Source organism: Urocampus carinirostris, chromosome 4, assembly GCF_059441175.1.
Source record: "Urocampus carinirostris isolate Australia breed hairy pipefish chromosome 4, RoL_Ucar_1.0, whole genome shotgun sequence".
NCBI lineage: Eukaryota > Metazoa > Chordata > Actinopteri > Syngnathiformes > Syngnathidae > Urocampus > Urocampus carinirostris.
In genome coordinates this window covers 21347304-21368072 of record NC_142352.1, presented here as the reverse complement: position 1 = coordinate 21368072, position 20769 = coordinate 21347304, and the positions used below count along the sequence as shown (strand labels likewise).

General features: G+C 37.5%; 1 protein-coding gene across 1 annotated transcript in view; it reads left to right on the top strand.

Annotated features, from left to right (window-relative positions):
- Positions 1-724: 724 nt before the first annotated feature.
- slc6a2 (solute carrier family 6 member 2) overlaps positions 725-20769 on the top strand; it is a 54879-nt gene continuing 34834 nt past the window's right edge. Inside the window, exons 1-4 of the mRNA XM_088333908.1 lie at positions 725-866; positions 1085-1492; positions 12179-12310; positions 13274-13511. Coding sequence (XP_088190034.1) covers positions 1195-1492; positions 12179-12310; positions 13274-13511 — 668 coding nt within the window. The 5' untranslated portion in view covers positions 725-866; positions 1085-1194. The remainder of the gene's footprint in view (positions 867-1084; positions 1493-12178; positions 12311-13273; positions 13512-20769) is intronic.

Genomic DNA, 20769 nt, shown 5'->3' with positions numbered 1-20769 from the left:
TGGTCTAAAACCTACATGAGGGCAAGGAAAATCTCAAAAACCTCAACATGAGGAAAATGAAGAAACCTTGAGAAGGGACCGCACATGTGGTAATCCCCCTTCCAGGATGACCAGGCTGCAATGGATGTTGCACTAACAAATAATACAAAGATACTGTCAACAAAAAATATAGGTTATTCATATGCTCTAGAGTAGCATATGAAGTATGAAGTGTAGACAAAAGGTGTAGTAGGCCCTCAAGTGACCCCATGAAAAAATATAAAACACGGATGTGGGGACAGGCAAAGACAGACTGGGTAAAGAATCAAACAAAAGTCTTCTTTCGTAGCACTTCACTGCAACCTTGGAGCAAGAGATGCAATGACCGGTGGGAGGGTTTGGGGGTGGAGAGGATTTCTTCTTCCTAGGGTATACGGAGCACAACTATAATAAAAAACAAGTTTGTGCAGTTGCTTTGAAATCCTTAGAAATGGTCCTTAATTTTATGTTTTCAAGGATTGAAAAGTGCTTGAATTTTGGGTAAAGTGTTTGTATGCATCACTGCTTTGGGGAAGAGATTGTCTGTTTACTGGCCGAATTAAATACAGACAGTTGACAGAGTGCACATCAAAACATTTTTGAGCTCAACCAAATAATTGCATGAAAAAGCACATCCCGTTGCAAGTGGAGACAAAGTGGCCAATTATGGTACATCACGTGGATGGAAAACCCGGCAAAAAAAAGAACAGCCTTTTTTATTAGAGTCTCTGGTTGGAGGAAGGGGAAGGCGAGTCTTAAAAGTTTCTTCAGGATGGGCCAGTTCCTTTCAGACGCATCTGGAGCACATCGCCACCAGGTCATGGAGACGTGTACTTAAAAGTTACCAAGTAGGTGCAACATTATCTTTTATTGTACTGAAATGCCTCTCTTTGGGGATATTTGGTGCGTTTAGTTTTTTTTTAAATTTGTGTAGTATTGAATTATTGTGCATCTTACCGGCAGGACGCGCAAAAATCGCTGATCACTGCGTACTTGTCTCCGTGCGTAATTGCGCAATTTTTACGTACTGTCACCTAAGCTCTCCCCCACCTTTTCCCTTCTGTAGCCCATGCAACCAAAGGTTCAGTCGGCTCTTTTTCTTGTGGCAAGCGTCCCACCTGCCCACTCGCACTGCGCCCGCAAACCGCGCCGAGTGGACCGCGAGAGCGCACCAAGATGAACATCCAGGTTGTGCCCGAGACCAAACTCACGTCGGTGGCGCCGCTCAAGCAATGCAACGTCGAGAAAAAGGAGGTCGAGCTCCTTTTGGTCAAGGACCAGAACGGAGTCCAGTACACCAGTTCGTCCATCGTCCCTGCGCCCGGCCGGTACACCGGACCGCCCGGGTTCAACTCCGAGGAGGAGCGCGAGTTGTGGGGCAAGAAAATCGACTTTCTGCTGTCAGTCATTGGTTTTGCGGTTGACCTGGCGAATGTTTGGAGATTCCCTTACCTATGCTACAAAAACGGAGGGGGTGAGTAGTGTTTTATAGACATAACTGGTGATGAGTTTGTGTGTATAATGTATATAGAATATATATTACATCCAGAGTGTCGTGTATCTCCCCCTTTCCACAAAATACCCCATACAAACATATTTCAGTCATACAAAATGTTAATTTAGTCATTTAAATAAGTAATAAGTAACAAATGATAAAATGATGAGCTAGGAATCCAATGGACTGAACCAATTAAAGGAAGCTGGATTATTCACGTTATTGTTTGTTTTTGCTTTGGAAATGTAGCATTTTTTAGTATATTCAAGCATACCCTAACCTTTATTAAGAAAACGAGAGTTTTTATAGATTTTTTAGGGGCGGCAGTAGCCCAGGAGGTAGAGCGCTCGTCTTGGGATCAAGGGATCCCAGTTCGAATCCCGGCTCGTCTGCGTTACATGTCGAAGTGTCCTTGGGTAAGACACTGAACCCCTAATACCCCCAATAAGCAGGTTAGCGCCTTACATGGCTGCAAGGCCGCTATTGGGAAATGTGGAGCACATTGTAAAGCGCTTTGAGAAGTCATTGACTTGAAAAGCGCTATATAAAATGCAGATCATTTCATTTCATTTCATTTCATTATACTGCAATCATTTTTAAAGGTGCTCGGAAGTAAATTTGGGGCTGATTCAGCACCCCCCAAAATAGGGTGGTTACGTCCGTGAGTCAATTAATCATTCTGTTCAGGATTGTCAGTAACTACTATGTTATCAATGATAAAAACAGTGTAGTGTTTCACGAATTTAAACCCTTTTTTTCTGGTCAATGATGTAAGCCCGTTATTATGACGTAGTAGGGCTGCAACTAACGACTATTTTATTCGTTGACTCGTCATCGACTGTTGAAACGGTTGGTCGAATAATTGGATGATTAGTATTATTTTCATAAATCTATCATGTAGTTGATTCATGTGTAAAATTATAATTAACATTTAATCGAGTGAATATTTTGTATTCCTTTAAACTGATAACAAGCCCAATAGCAGCAGTAGAACAGTAAACAAAACAAATATTATGTGCGTTTTGTGAGGTGCATTCAGTAATCCATTACAAAGTATGTTACAAAATAAATTACCAATTAGTCACAGGTTAAAATCAAATTGTTTTAAATACCTACGTCTGTCGATTTTAACATTTTAACAACAAACATTTGTTTTACGGATATATAGTCAAATAAACGTGTATACTATGTGCAATGCATGTCATCAAAACCCTATTTACTTGCATTTCAACTGAATCTTACAACGAGGTTAGTCAAACTCCATTTCGTTTGACCATCCGACGTGCTCTTTAATGTTCATGTGTCACCGATCTACCGCCATAACATGCAAGCTCTGCTTTGCAAACATGGCAAGTAGTCTTTTTATTCTTTGTATCCAAGCTAAAATGCTTCCAAACTTTAAAAGTTTTGGCACGCGTAGTTGATGTTGCCGCCTTTTCTCCATGTTCATGTTACCGCTTGAGACAAAGTCTGCATTGCGCATGAGAAACTGTCAGAGATGCCTCTGTTGAAAACATGTGTTTTAGAGACCATAGCCGACAATAGAATTCATTGTCAACTATTTCTATCATGGATTTATGTGGACGTAAACCAAATTTTTGGTTAACATTGCTCTTGAGCATCCAAAATTGAGAACATCGTTTACACTTGTTGATTGAGCGTTATAGAAAAATATGTAAAGTTTGATGTTTATAATAACCAATATGGTTGATTAAGTGCAAATTAAATAGAGTGGTTTATAGCACATTTATTTTTCATTAGACAAATCTTAGAGTGTACAAATGTCACGGACCAGGAATGGAGACGGGACCCAATTGTGTTAGTTTACTCAGCTTTATTTAGAAGGAGGAAAGGACTTGCACCCACGATTCGGTGATCGTCGGTCACGGGCAGCAGATCGCTTGGAACGGGGAAGTGCCACTTCCCCGTCGAGCGTGGGCAGTGTCAAGAGTGAGGAACAAAACAGGTCGATGGCCAGGACGGAGGAGCAAAAATGTAAATGGGTTCAGAAAAGAGGTTGCAACAGGAATCAGACGGGAAACAGGGCAGGAGTGAGTCAGGCATCAAAAAGAGCTTGCCTAGCATGGAGCTGAGGTTTGCAGACAATCTGACAAATGTTGACAGAAAGGCGGGGGTATAAAAAGAGGTCAGCAACCAATCAGCGTCCACGGCCGTGTTGGTGCCAACAAAAAAGACTCGGGTGCCCCGCATCAGTGATCATGACAACTAAAAAAATGTCGTTAATTGAAAGAAAAATTCTCAACTGCACAACGAACGTACTCTGAATTATATACTTGCCGAAAGCTATGTTTTTTTCCCCTTGCGTGAAGGTCAACAGGTAGATATGCTGAATTGTCTTCCTACCTATTAGACCAATTTCATCAGGGAAAAAATTGCAGCCCTTTCAGATTTTCTATGATTAAGGGCTATACAACGCCACATGACTTGACTGAATAAATACAATTGGGTAATTTCTGTTAGTACTATTCTGTTGATTTCTCAATGAACCAAAAATGGGGCTCTTTGGTGTAATACTTTATATCTGCCCTACATTCAAGCACTTACTGTAATATGGAGTACTGTAACTTGTTTTCAAAACATTGCCGGTGGGTGTAGTCATGCATCCCTGACTTTCCCCCATGTGCGGTTATGAACATGACAAAAACAAATATATTACAGATATCATATAGCATAAAACATTAAGTACAAACTTCAGACGCACCATAGCACACACACGATGCACACATTAGATTTGACCCGGTCAACCATCTGATTTAAATAGATTTAAGGCTCTCTTGGTTTTTGATACAGACGAAAAGTTGGATCTCTACTTCTTTAGAACGGTTGAGTGTAGGTGACACAGATATTTAATTTTATTTATTTATTTATTTATTTTTTCAAAAAGGGATGTAAAATTGTGTGTTTCCCACGTAATGCTATATTCTTCTCTTGCTGGATTGTTTTTGTAAAATTATTTAACCGTAAAAAGTGTTTTCTTAAGCAAGTATCTGGAAAGTTTTATTGCTTTATAGTGTAGCTTTTACAATGAGAGCTGCTTTTCAAAACCCGCCAATATTACATTAGGGAATATAAAACATTTGTAGCATGTTATGAGTGAGATTTAAAACTAGCAGTTTGTTTAATAAAACATTATTTATTCAGTTTTTGTGTCCAAAGGATTGGTCTGTGAATTCTATTTTGTCCTGTGAAAATTTCAATGGGAAGGGTTTGTACACTTTTTTAACCTGTTCAGGAGTTTTTACTTTGTTGAATGCCAGTGGACTGGTAACTTTATCAAATGTTTGGATATTTTATTTGGTCAGATCTGCTTTAAAGATAGGACTGTGTCATTATCGTTTTTCCTTTCCTGAATTGACAGCGAATGCATGGTGTTGTCAGACTTGCTTTGAAAATTGAACTGTGTCATCTGCGCTTTTCTTCAGAATAGAATAGAGTTGTTGTTGATATTGGCTTCATAGTCATTAATATTGTCTTGATTGTCAATGATATTAAGGACAGTTCTTTTCTTTACTACAAGAAAAATACAGATGACACAGTTGAGCTTTGGTTGATATCAATGACAATAAAGACTTCTATTCTATTCTATTCTATTCTATTCTATTCTATTGTATTGTATTGTATTCTATTCTATTCTATTCTATTCTATTCTATTCTATTCTAGAAGAAAACACTGTTGACACTGTTCCATTTTCAAAGCGAATCTGACGACACTAGTTTATTGAATTGATAGCTAATGAATGTGTTGTCACATCAGATCGAAACAAGCCATTTTTAATCTTAGTCGGATTTCTATTAGTAATATTGAAAATGGTGCAAGTTCCAATTCCTCATACTCTCTATGGAGGCTACATGACCTAAATAGAAGGGGCGGGGGACAATGTTGTGATTTGGGAATTTGCCTTACTGTTCCGCTCTGGTAGACACTTCAGGCACTTTATGGCCAGACTTTGTTGGACACGGTTGGTCTTGAAAGACTTGGCACTGATAAAATTAGGGGTTTTACAGAGAAAGGAAGTCCCACGAGATTTTCTGAAGATAACTTGAGATGAGAGTTAGCACATTGTATTTATGTCCTTTACAGTGCTGGCTAAAACGGCATAATATCAGATATTTTGTCATGGTAAAACTGCTCTGTGGCTACCTGGATACAACTTAAAAGGTGATGGAGGAGTAGACGAATTAGTAAGTGCTTACGAATATCATCTTGAAGCTACCCTCAAAGAGATACAAAGTTCCAAAGGGCTTGCCTCTATATAGGGTTAAGGAACACTTCCTTCTGTCCCCGTGTGGGACATTGGTCTTGACCTTGAACCAATGCCATTTTGCACGAAATAGACATGACATGAGGATTGGTTCCCTCGTCAGTGTGAACGTGCATTTATCCTGCTGTTTGTCTTTCATTTCTTTTTATTTTTTTAAATAATGAAAGGCTTCTTTTGTCATTAATTGTCTCTTTGGAAGCCTTTAACAGCCCTAAATCTTTATCTTGAAGTGCGTTGAATCAATTTAAAAGACAATGTCAATCAAAGCAAGTAATTAACCATTCCAAAAAGAGAACCACCAATCTTGAACTTAAAAAAAAACGGTAGACACTTCTTGACTTAGAACCAGAAGTGAAAAATCTAGGTCAAAAGATAAAGAAAACACTCTAACAGTTTGGCAAAATGCTTTTACTCCACCAGTTGGTTAGAATCACCTGGAGAGATTTGATGTAAACTAATATACGGTTTATAGTTTATTCCGACTTAAAGTCATCTACAGGTCACTCTGTCATAGTCAATTGAGGTAACACTGAAACAGCGTAGTCCCCAAAAGCAAAAATCATTGAGAACCCTGAGCTTCTCTTTGGTCAAGATTGATTGCAATCCTGAAATTACTAAGACAACCCGCAGGGCTGTGTCCGTTCCAAATCCTGAGCAGGTAGTGTCAGACAGTGGAGGTGTAACTTTATACATTTCTGGCACTGGAATTCCCTACTCTGTCCTGCAGGGGGGTTTTGTCGGCCCAGTGTTCCCTCATATATCTTTTACTTTCGTCTACAAACACACACACACACGCACACACACACACACACACACACACACACACACACACACACACACACACACACACACACACACACACACACACACACACACACACACATGCACACACACACACACACACACACCCTGAAAAGGCAAAACTTGGCAGATCAACAATGCCAATTTTTAAGCGCTCCTTCAAACTGAATTCACTGTCTGTTGATGCCCTGAAGTTGTGTGGACTTTCCTATGAAAATGTTCTTGTGCATTTATCAGTGGAACTTGTCGCTCCAGGAAAACGAAGTTTTCAGAACCAAATATGAAACTACCACGAACTCCAACATTGTATGGTTGTTTTTAATCATCCTGTGCAAACTGACATCACAAATAAAACCTTTCTTCCCATTTAAAATTTTGTGGTGGCTGCCTTTAGTCAACGGGATTTGTTTATAACTTCAACTTAAAGTTGAAAAACAGTTTTTATTTAAAATTCATTTGCAGGGTTTCAAAGTTTTAATAAAAAATGCTAACTGGAGCAGTGTTTCTCAACTGGTGGGTCGAAAAAAAGAACTTGTGAAGTTTGTTTACAAATGTCGAGCGTTGCCAAATGCAGGTACACCAAAAATATGAGGCAGGGATTTTGTTATCTTGAAAACAAAGCCACTTAAGTGAAGTGTTTTGGGTTTTATTAGAAATGCGGCTAAGTGAGCAGCAAAGGGAATATTACCACTTGAAGTCGATTTGGTTTTTCTGGTCATATTTTTACTGTCATATTTTTACTGTCATGTTTTTACTGAAATTATTTTGTTTAAGAAGCACTTTCAATTTTAATGGTGCTCTTAAACGGTACCCTGTTCTTTTTTTCAAAAACTGAAAATTAATATATTTATTACTTCCTTCAAAGGATGTCTGTTAAGTTATTGGCTAAATTCGGTTCAATTTTTAGGTAAAAGGAGAATACATTGTGAAGTGACTGATGAGACTGAGAATTGAAGATTAATAAATCATAGGTTTGCAAGTGGACAAGCCTAAAAATCAAACACATTTTAATCCATGTGTTTTAATTATGGATAAATACTTGAATAAAACACAACCAAACTCGTTTTAACTACTACTGTCTGTTTGAATATGCACGCATGTATGCTTGTCTGTGTTGTAAGGCGATGTTGTGCCAAAAATCCCCCTCGCTCCATGCATGTAACGCCCCCCCCTCGCCCAAACGTTACTAAAACGTCTTGAGATCTATTTTTTGGCAGAATATAATAGAACATTAAAGCACAGAGCATATGCACCTTGTATGCGCGAGGAAGGACACCCCATGCTCAGAGAGTTGTCATTTGTCACCATATCGTGTAGTGTTAAATACAGAAAGAGAACCAGCTAGGAAGACTGTGCCGTTTAACACAGTGCACCCTGTGGTCGTGAAGATACGGTATTCTAAAGCTCTAAAAATCCCAAGTACTCTTTTAAACTACAAGAGATCAATGGCAAAGTTTTTTACGATCATTTCTCATTCTTAGTTCCTGGTTTTTAAAACTACTGGATGAGGATGCCACCTCTGCAAGTATTGGGTCGTGTTGACACTGACATATAGTCGGATGTGGACCCAAATACAGAAAAGCCAGAGGCGGGTGTACTCAACAAGGGATAATATTTATTCACAAAATCAGGAATAACAAACAAAAACTAGCCAGGTCTTAAAACTGGAAAAGTGTTAAAACATCAACAAAACCCAAACCTGACTTTTGATAGGACAAAAGTAGTGTGGAATGGCATTACACCAACCAAACAAAGAATGGGGTCCAAGCAGTCATCTCTGAAGGGCTAGGATGATTCGGGACAGATGCGTGAAGATCTGACATACCTGTTCCCAGTTCCAACCCTGATTGAAGACCCCTGGGGGAAGGTAGCGCACCACACCGTAACACCAATACCAATGCCTAGTACATCCCATGTTTGGATAGTAAAAATTCCTCTCAATTGGAGCCAGAAAAAACACTTAGAATGTTCTGCATCTACACAGGCATGACAGTCTCTAATTTCACAGTTTTTGAACAATTTCACCTTTATTTAAATGTATAATAAATGTGGTATTTCAGGCAGTTATAGTCAACAAACAGTGCAACCACCTGGAAACCGACCAGCAACATATATTCAGGCTCTTAAAATACCTTTAACCAGTCACATGTGCCTCCTGGTGAACACCAGGCTTTGTTTTTGTTGCCTTGAAAGGCTGAGGAGGATTTGTTCGTTCGAGTTCGTCGAGACAGCATGACGCCTTTGCAACTTTGCTGTTTTCTGATACGAACATCCCCTTCTACTAAAAGCATAAACGTTGTCTATAAAATCAAGTGTTAATGGGATTCTGGAAAAGTTGTTTTGACACATAAAGACTTTTTCTGGCACAAGAATAAAAAGAAACTTTGCACTTTTAATTCGTACATTTTTTTCAGATAGACAAACAAATAGATAAATTGATGGATTAAAAAACAGAGAAGTAACATCAGATAAGGACTAATGGAAACCGGGCGTGCACATACAGATGCAAAAATGTCTCATTTGACAGGCTGCTATACAGATGGACAGATGTAGAAATGATCAAAAATGGACCAGTTAACTTTGGTTCACCATGTTGTGGACTTCAGATCAATTAAGTCTTAATAGGGCTTTTATCATTGAATCTAATGTTTGTCTCTGTTTACTAAACTAGATGGTCTTTAAATGATTTATTACCTTCTATGCCAGAAGTAGCCCTCCGTTTTAAATAGATTGTTGAAGCCTAAAATAACATATACCTGTACATAATAGATGCACCCGACGGATAGATTGATAAACATCTCGCTAGATGGCGTATCGGGCAGATCATCAATAAGACGCTGTATGGACATGCTTGGTCAATTGTTGGACAGATGTAGTTAGAGGGATGAATGACTCGCTGACATATGGATGAAAAATTGATGGACAGAAATATTGTTGAAAGGTGATAGAGATTATTTAAAAGCACTCAACTGTTCAACAGATCAACAAAAGACGACTGAGAGGACAGAAGGACAGGTATTTTATGCTCCAATGGACATAAAGCAGCTCTTTAAGTGGCTAGCTATTGACTTTGCAGGTCGCCTGTGTCATGTTAAACATCAACCTTAAAGCTTCCGGATCAGCCATTAAAAGTTCATCATTAATCATAGGTGTCGCTTGTGTCCCAAACTGCAAATAAAAAAAGAAAAACCATCAAAAAAAATTATTTCCCGTTGGCACAATATTTGTTTATTTTAAGCGCAATTTTTCTAATTTCGAGACATTTTAACTTGTATTTCCGGTCTATTAAAAAATGTAAACTTGTTTATTATTTAGCGCCCTGTACTGGTTCATTAAAAAAACAGTAGTGATTTGAATGATAAACAAAATTACATGGACAATCATAAAAACTTGCATTTTGTTAAATACTTGGAAGTTGTTAAATTAATATTTATTTTACAAAACACAAGCTTTTCCTAGAGGGAGTTAATATGATTGTCCGTCCTTTTTCTACTAAGGGTAGCCCCCTAACAAACAAAACACCTCGTGGGAGGCTAGGCAAAAGAGTAATGGTATCGGATCTAGTAAAATGGTGGACCCATTTTTCACCGTGTTTTTTTTCTAAATTAAGGTTGAAAATATTTCTTCAAAGGAGCAAAATAATCTGACAACCTGTAGACAAGATTCTTTATCTTATTTTCAGGATGATTCTGTTTTATTCGATCTATGGAACAAAGTGAAATATCTTGAAATAACAATTGTAGTTTAAATAAAAGTGTGTAAGTTACTAAAGTGTACACAGTTATAGCTGCACTCTAACAATGCTACGATCATTGTAAGTAGTATATATGATGCTCCACTTTTTAAAGAAATGCAATTGTTAGACTACGGTCGGTAACCTATGTCACACAGACCATATATGGCTCTTTTCATGAGTACATATGGCTCTGAGATTAAATTTGACCATTGCACATTTTTTGTGATGTTTCAAAGTAGAGCGATTTCATTGTGACTTTGGCACATGCAAAGCAAAAGCAGCATCAAATGGTCCAGTCCAGTATATAAAGGGCACAATCTTAACGACCATTTAGAATCAGGGCGACACTCCATTATACCCCGTTTTAACGATAGGTTACTAAAAAAACATTTAAATGGAATCTTTTTAGACACTTTTATTATAAAACACACTGATCAAACTGTAAAGAAATAAAACCACCAGCAAACTACTCAGAGCAGTTTAATTGGGTGAGACGTAGAAGTGGACAAATATCTGTGACCATTATAAGGCCATCACTTTCTTGTCTCACTCAATGCAGTTTGCGTCCAAGATAAATATGAAGATTGTTTGCTGTATTTCGTGACATTTGTTCATAATAACTTTGCTTGCACCTTGTTTTGAAACCAATATTTAGGACAAAATGGCGGTAAAAATGAGCCTCAACACTCTTAAGTAGTATATTTGTATTAATATGGGACTCAGGTTCTGGCATTATCATTAATTTATAGATTTGATCAAATTGTCAAAGACGCAGTGAAAAAAAAAAGTGCTGAATAATTAGCTTTGGTCTAGAGAGTGAGTTTGGTGGTTTTGTTGAATTTTTTTAATGAATTATATGGTGTGGCTCCCTTCAAAAAATGTATAAAATATTTTTGCTTTAATGGCTTTTTAGGTGAAAATGGTTCCCAGCCCCCTGTGTTAGACAATAGTTTGATATAGCAGGGTGTGCAATATGTCCTAATATATTTATTAACCTTCCAATCTTTTATCTCCACAAAGGTCAAAGAGGTGCTGGATTATATTCAAGCTAACTTTGAAGCAAAGTGTAGGAGGAACACTGGTCTAGTTGCCAGACAATTGCGGGGCACAGAGAGACGATCACTTTTACGTAGGGACAATTTTGACTCACCATAAATTTGTCGTGCAGGTTTTGGCCTTTTCACCATCACAGACATTTCCAATGCAATTTCCTAATAAAAAATGAAGCACTTGCGTGATGTCCAAATTAATTACGATAATAATAGCGCGACGAAACTTTACATCGACAACAACGGTGATCGGATAATGAAGGTGCGGTATTTGATTTAGATCAGGATGTTTTTCCTACTATCAGTTTCTTTTAAGGGGGCAAATCCCGACCTTTAAAAGAGAGGAATGGGCGCCATCAGGGTGTACTTTCCTAAGACCAGCACAGTTGTACCCCGATGACCCCCATGTGGTTAAAGAATCCATGAACCATGTATTAGCCCAAGGCAAAAATAAACATTCATGTCGTATCCAACAGGAGGGAATATCCAATTACTGGAGGTCATTTCCTCGTTGCGCCACACTTACACTGCCTTTACACGTGTACGTGTCTGCGGTCCTGAAAATATCATACAGGCCACTGCCCCAACATAAAAACCGTCAGGTCATTCCATCATAACCTGTTGCCTCTAATTATCATGAATGCCCTTGTTCCGTTAATATCCTTAATTCCATTGTCTACCAAATGGCCGTGACATTTCCTCCTTGTTACGTCACACATCAGCAGGGTTCTGTGCTCACTTGATTGTCCTTTTTCACATGCAATTATTTCTTTTCTTTTTTTTCTTTATTTTCCAGGAGCTTTTTTGATCCCCTACATTCTTTTCCTGGTCATCGCGGGGATGCCATTGTTCTACATGGAACTGGCGTTGGGCCAGTACACGAGGGAGGGGGCGGCCACTGTGTGGAAGATCTGCCCCATATTTAAAGGTGAAATGGAGTTTGCACCACCAAATATTGCAGTCAAGATAAAATCGTTACTGTCTTGTGTTTTGGACTTCAGCATTTAAAAACAGCCAAAATTCTACGCCGATTTTTTTTTACTGTTATTTAAAAATAATTGCATGATTTAGAAACATTTGGAAAGAAGACAGGTCCTATCCTATTGGCAGAAATGTTTGCTCAGTTTAAGTCTATTTTTTCTTATTTTAGAGACATTTTCTTATTCCTTGAATAACAATGAAAAGTCAACCTAAAAATCATCTAAATTATCTGATAATCCCATTTATAGAAATATTTTCTATCATAAAAAGATAAATCTAAGTAGGAACACATTGCTTATTTTAAGTTGATTTTTTTATTTTCCGTGGAGACTTCAAAATGATCCTAAAAAGCTTCCCCAAAATAGACAAAATTATCTCATAATCTTTCTTATTTTAAAAAATGTGTTCTAACTATGTTATAGAAAAGTGTTTAAAATGAGCGTGACGATACACCTAGATGAGACAATATTGCTTATTTTAATCTGCAAAAGGACAGGCATGAGTCAGGGTCAAAAAAGCGCTCGCCGAGTAAAAACAGATTCGCAGACGGACTGACAAAAGGGCACAGATAGGAATCGGTTTAAATGGGGACAGAGAGCCAATCAGAGTCCGAGGCAGTTGGCGTCAAAGTAACGGGCACAAGTGAACCACATCGGTAATCATGACAAAAATTACAGAAAATTTGAATGAGAATGTAGATTGTGTAAGGTGAATAATAGAGGCTATTCTTATTCTCGACAAAAAACTACCTGTTTTAAGCTCTACCAACACTACGTGCGTCTGACAATAATTCCACCTTCCCAAACCAAAAAGAGAAGCCCTTTTCATTCACAAATTGATTTTTTTGCTGTACATGAGAATATTCAAGTTCAGAAAAACGTATATTTTTATTTATTTCCTCGCTCCACAGGTGTAGGCTACACAGTGATTGTCATCGCCCTTTATGTGGGCTTTTACTACAACGTCATCATTGCCTGGTCACTCTACTACCTGTTTTCCTCCATGACCCGCGAGCTGCCTTGGCTCAAATGTGACAATTCCTGGAACAGCCCAAACTGCACCGACCCCAAGGCCATCAACGGCTCGGTCTTGGGAAATGGTACCTCGTACGCCAAGTATAAAATCACCCCAGCGGCAGAGTATTACGAGTAAGTGGCTTTTTCTTGTTGCGCCAATTTGAGGAGACCAAATTTACTCTCAGGAACGTGCTTGTTCCTTGACAGTAATTCAATATACTTTCACTAACGTCACCATTTCTTAGGGATGTCAGTTGAAACAGTATCACTGCCTTTTACTGGTGAATAAAGTGATGGATGGCGGGATGGAAAAAACAAGTTTTGCAAATGACTCCAAGTCCATTTTCAATGACTATGTCAACACCATTACAAGTATTATGGAACAAATGTTGTAAAAGATTAACAATCCCGACTAAAGACTGGCCAGGGTCAAATCTCTTGTTACACCACCACTCTATTCAGTCCTCATGCTTAATTAATGACCAAACGTGATTGAAATGGCGTTTGTATGTTTATTATTACGATAGCTTATGAAAGTTTTTGTGGCTTTTCAGTTCTTCTTGAAATTTATTAGCTTACTGTCATGAAATTGCTTTTTCCTCATCATGGCAATGTTATATTTGTGGCTGTTTTTAGCGGGGCATAGAACATCTGGTATCTTACTGAGATCGGTTTGGAATACCATGAACTCTTCTTTGTTGAAACTTACCAAGGAAAACATGACAAGCCGTATCAGCACTTCTTTTCCTCGATGGATGGGTACCAACAAGTAGTTTGAGTCATTGTGGGACATTGAGTTAATAAATTAGCAAGTTTCCTTGGGTATTTTCTGGGGATACTTTCCTAAACACTTAACAGAATGTCTAGAATCGGCGCAGTATAAAATGTACTGGTTTTGGCAAGACATCATGGTTCTTTCAAAAAGATAATTGCTTATAAGAATTGCTACAAAACAATTTTTGTTCCAGTGTCTTAATAAAAAACAAATGAAAATGATTGGAAGAGAGATAAAGTTCGGTGAAAAAAATACTGTTAACACTATTGAGTCGGAATTTTTTGTTTTTTCGTATCGATATTACTACTACTTTGTTTTCCTGTTATTCTTTACTGTTCAGTATGTTAATGACGCTGTATACCATAACAACCACTGGTGTAATATATATTTCTTTCAGTATTTTTATTTGGTAAAAAATTTAATATGTGTGTGTATGTTTGTGTGTTGCAAAGAGGATCACTCACTTTATCGTATGTAAGTGTAAACTGCATTGTGGTATGTTTAGCAGTGCCTCTTAATCACATTGGTAGGCGATTGGTCGGTCGTGAAGATTGAGTACATGTGCATGGCTGAACTCAATTTTACCAGGAAAAGTCCAATACCTTCAGAAAGTGACCTTTTTGCTTAGGTTCTTAAAAATATTTGTTCTTTTGTACAAAAAAATCACAAAGGACACACTATCAATCAAATGGACTTTTGTACTCATATACTTTTTTTCACAGGTTTGTGAAGGTTTGTTTAGGAAAATTGATTACTGATTACTAGGGGCTAGTAACCTAACGCATCAAAGTATCAAATCCAATTACAGATTGTTTAAAGTGTCGGTACTCTTAATGCTAGCCAATACCATTATTGCCTGCCTTCTATTGTCTATCAGGACCCTGAAATCAAAAGGATAATAAATGGGCATTAAATAATTTGAAATTTAATAAAATATGAAACAATATCCTGTCTCATCTAGCAAATGGTAAATTATTTTGCTCGTTTTCAGAAATAGTTTCTAGGGTAAAAATAAAACACATAAAAGAACAACATAATCTGCCAGCTACTAGATATGTTTTTTAAGTACAATTTGTATTTATTTTATTCTAAAACAGGTTAAAGTAACTTGAAACTAGAAAACCTACACTTAAATTAAGTATTTTTTTTCTCCCAGTGGAGTAAAAATTTATTTTATTGCATTGCGGTATCGAACATGCAGTGATTGACCATCAGGGTCAGCAATGCCTTCTCTGCTGACCTAACATAACCACACATCATCATCATAATTGTAACAACAGTCAATTTCATTTTCTTCTCCGTATTTTTTTCTTTTAGGACATATGTTATCCATTTTTAACACTCCTTCCAGTAGTTTTAGTTCAGAGTTTTTATGCAGAATTCAGCTGCCTGTGTTGTCCTTCTGCATAAAATCTGTCCAAGGCCTTCAGAATCAACATTGCTCGCATCTGAGCACAGTAAGTGAATGACACAAGTAGCTGATAGATAGTTGCAATAGCCAATTGGATTCCGAGTTGGCTACAGTAAGGCCAGCTTGAAGGCCAAGTAAGCGTCTTGTCAATGGATACCCTCTTGAGAGAAGCGAAAGCACCGCTATGCAGATCAACCAAATACATCATAGGTTAAAAATGCGTCTTGTTAAAAATTAACCCAAAATGGCTGATGCAGATGACAACAAAGATTTGGTCGTATATATATACCTTTAAAACTGTTTTCAAGACGGACCTTTCACAAGGCAACATCTCGTGTTTGGAACTAAAGACGCTGGCAAAGTAAAAATCATATTGACTGTTAATGAGACTACAAAAGATAAGGCAGATGCAGCTGTCGTTTGCCTGAAAACATTCTGAGAATCGCATAATCTGTGAGTCTGCATTTTCTGGCCCAGGACTCATTGAATCTGGCATCATTGACTAACAGATATGGCGGCAAAAGCAGCACACTGTGATGATAAGAGAAAATGTGCTTCTTGTAAGTAGGCCATGGAGACTTGGATTGATGTTCGCAGTGAGAGTTTACACTATCAGTTGGACAAGAAGGCCTCGGGGCATTGCAACACGGACACAAAGCGTCCAGGTCAGACTGTCGGCTCTACATTTATCATTCCAAATGAGTCTGTGTCCTCCAGTGGCTATCTGGCTCCCAGAAGTTAAAAAAAAAACTCTTTGAATATATCATCAGTCAACAGATAAGGCCACATAAAAGAAGGTTTTCACATACCACTTTGGATCCTGTTCTTCTTTGCGTGTCTTGTTTCTGCTTGGATTGGTTGTGCCGTGTTTACGCTATTATCAGCAGCTCAATTGAATCTAGAGTACAGGAAACCCTTTGAATAATATTGTAGAGGTAGATGCAGTCAGTCTTTGGTGCTTTAGATTTCACTGGCCCTTCATAAAAGAACTGTTGCATTTTGAGAGTTTTTGTCTATCAAGATAAAACTACTTTAGAATGTTTTTTTTTTTCTTCACAAAAAAGAACATTCTGTGCACTGCAAAAAGTAAAACTCTTACCGCGCTGACAAGATTAATTCAGATTTTTGTTCTTATTTTAAGATTGTCCTTAAAATGAGAAACTTTATATTTTCTAAAAGAGTGTTTCCCGACCGGTGGGTAGGGATGAAAAAGTGGGCTCCGGACCAATTTCCATTGCACGGGTTTTCCTTGGCAAAATAATGCTAAGAAAAAGAAAAAAAAATGAGGGTCAATGACACTCCTGACAGTAGATGGTGACAATGGCCATGCTCAATCTCGTTTACCTTTTCAGTCAATGGGAGTATTCAAGAGGGACCACTTCTCATTGAATTCTTATTTTGTTGGTTTTATTTTAATTTGCTGCCCATAATAATGGACAAAAATAGGTGAATGTTTTCTACTATCAAAATTCAAAATCCTTTCATTGGATAACTTTGTGTGGAAATTTCTTTCTTGGTATGGGTCACAGCTTGTTATTAGGGTAGAATGTTGGGTCCTGAAGTAGAACTAGTTGAGAACCAGTGATCTAAAATACTGCTATTTTAGCTCATTTTAGGATTGTTCAGAAAAAAATTCTGAGGGTAATATGTAAATGGAAATACATTTTTTCATTCAGCCTCAACAATAGTGCACTCTGCCAGTATCTGCTCGCAATATATGCGATCAGGGATAATGGATCAGTTGAATCTTTTTCAACTCGCAAAGTAGCGAAGGATTGCAGTATAGGCTACATTTTATGCATATCACTATAAGTTTTTTCTTTTTTCACTGTGGAAACAAGGGTGCCTTTCTATTTGGCATGGGGTAAAATGAAACCATCACAAGATTACATTACTGGACCTTTCATTTTGAATCTTTAGTATTTCTTCGAAATCGGACACAAGAATGCTGACTTATCTGACATCAAAGCTGGACTGATTTATTACTTGGCCAAGATAATTTTCTCAACTACCCTTCAACATGTTCAAAATTGAAAACATCTTATCAACCAAGAGTCCTTGAACAATTGTTATTATACCACAATGGTCTTTCATCAGAGAAATTGTTCCACATAACATGACGATGTCATGAAATGTTTTTTGTTTGTTTGTATTATTTTGTTCTAAGGAATCTGTGTGTTTTTATTTCAAAGCCATTCTACTTCACCTTCGAACAATATTATCACCTTGAAGACCAATATGATGTATGTCATTGTAAAACATGATTTGGTTCACAACTGCACTGTTTGAGCAGACAGGAAACATACACTGCCTGGCGAAAACATTTCGCAACACTTACATATCTCCAGGAGCACTGTGCCAGCAATAGTATCAAAATATAAAGAGTATAAAACCTCCAAAAACTTGCCAAGACCTGGCCGCCCTTCTGAACATTTGGCCCAAACAAGGAGAAAACTAATCAGAGAAGCAAACAAGAAGCCCATGATATTATTGGATAACCTGCAATGATACATAGCTGAGGTGAAATAATACCATGAAAAGGCCTGTATAGCGACACATGGGTCACCCAAATAAAATATGGAACAAGGTGCTCTAGTCAGATGAGACCAAAGTATAACTTTTTGGGATGAATGCAAAACATTACGTTTGGCGTCGGAGTAACACTGGACATCCCCCATAAAAGACCACCCCCAATGTCAAACATGGTGGTTGTAGCATCAAGCTCTAGGGTTGCTTTTCTTCGCCAAGGCCTGGGAAGATCATTAGAGTTGATAAGAAGAATGCACGGCAATTCTGGCAGAAAATCTGTTAAAGTCTGCAAGAGGCCTGAGAATAGAGCACAGTGTCACCTTCAAACAGGGCAAGGACCCTAAATTTACAGTGTAAGAATGGTCAAGCCAAAATCTAGACCTTAAACCTAAAGAGCTTTCGTGGAAGGATCTGAAAAATTATTTTGCATGTACAATTGTGTCAAATAAACCTTTAAATATATCCATGATGTAAATTGCCTGCAATTAAATGATTGTGTTGAAGCTGAATTCCATTGCGTAAAAGCAATATTGTAATAGTCCAAGAAATATAGACTTTGTATAAACAGATTATCTGATATTGTGCTGTAAGCCAGTGTGTCTTAGTGAACATGTTCCTACTATGTAAGTGACGAAAGAAAAGTAATCTGTACAGTATATCATCTATTTGATCGTTAAACAATTTATTTATCTCCATATGTGAGCTTAGTCGTCTTGTTTAACATTCCAGTGACTCTCAAAACTTAAAGGTGGTCTTGATTGTTTCCCTCTGTGGGGAATTAATATTTGGAGAGTATGAGGACATTTTACTCCACATTGGTGGTCTAAAACAATAATTGAAATTCTTGTTTTAATGTGGCAAAATATTTTCTAAAAGTTTGAGGCTGACTACGGATAGCAAAAAGTCATGTTTTTATTGCATGTCAGACACATTCAAAGGCTTATTTCAGACCTTGAAATCGATACAGTTTTAAGTAAAAAAAATGTACAAAATGTCACTGAAAGTCAAGTTATCAGGAATGTGTATAGATTGAAGATTGGCCATTTTGTCAGTTGTTTGTATTAAAGCAGCATTTTTTAAAACAAAGTTTTCAGAGCTATAAAGCTTTGATTTAAGTTTTAAATCAGCTTCTTTGCTTAACCTCAAACGTTTTAGCAGGTTCAAAGCTTTTATTCCAGAGCAAAAGCCGCTGCAAGGGGATAACCCAAAAGTTAAATCCACTTTAAAGTGTTAACGGAGCTTCAGAACTTCAACTTAAAATCTGTCACAGGAAGTGAGTTAAATCTCTTAAATAATCATAGTTGTAGTGTATGGACTGAATGGCTGCCTTTTTTGTCACTTGCTTGCCACTTTAAAGTTTTACAGTGCCGTGAAAAAGTATTTGTCCCCTTCTAATTTCTGTATGTTTTGCATATTCATCACTTACAAAAGTTTCAGATTATCAATTTTAATATCACACAGAGTCAACCGGAGGAAATACAATTTGCAGTTTTAAAAAGTAGATTCCATTTATTAAGGTACAAAAAAAACAAAAAACTATTTGGCCTAATGTAAATATGTAAATGCCCCATGAACCCAATCGCGAGTTGGACCAGCTTGGGAACAATAACAGAAATTAAATTTGTTTTGATAATGGTTAATGAGTCTTTCACAACGCTGTGGGGGAATTTTTTTCCCCACTTCAATGTTAAATTGTTTCAAATCTGCCAGAAATTGGCTTTTCTAACACAAGATACCTGTTTAAGGTACCACCAGAGCATCTCAATTGGGTTTCAATCCATTAATTAACTTGGCCACCCCAAGACCTTCAATTTTTTTTAGCCATTCAGGGGTGGACTTGCTGATGTGATTTGGCTCATTGTCCTGCTGCATGATCCTAGAGCGTGTACGTTTAAGGGAACTAAATGATGGATGGAAGTTTTCCATCAGGATCTTCTGGTAAGTATTAGAATTATGATGCCAACCACAGTGGGTTGTCCTGGTTCTGTGACAGCAAAGCAGCCACAGACCATTTATTGTTCATGACTCCATCACAAAAAAAGACACTGGACAAGAATTACATCCATGTAAGAGTTCAAATGCAAAAAACACCGCCGCCAGAAATTAAAACAAAGAGTCTTCTCACATTCTTGTGTTTACAAGTAGATCCTAAAGGAGAACGTCAGTTTGTGCCACTAAGGCTTTGAAACTAGTGTGAAATCCGCTCAAACTTTTGACTCCAGGTTTAAATAAGCTTTAAATCTTTAACTCTATAACTAAAGCCATAGACTGGCTTAAGAGTTAAATCAGCTTCAAAGTTTTGACTCCAGCATTGAAGCATTAGATTTTTAACTCAAGATTTAAAGCAACTTTTTAGCTTCAGTTTAGTAACATTTTTCATCAAATTTCATCCATCACATCAACATATTATCTTTAGAATGGAAAAAAAAATTCAAAGGGACGGTGTGTAATGTGTAGTGCTTCCTGGTGGAAAAATAATACTTTTATCTAGTGAAAAAAAACATTGATTAGAATACAAGGCAAACATTAGATAACTATCTCACTAATGTTGATTTTTATAGAATAACTATGAGTCAGGCAATTTATATTTTTTTTACACACTGGAATCCTCACTTGGATTTGTCCGGCATCCTGCAGGGCCGTCATTGGCCCTTGCTTGAACCAAACAACACAGT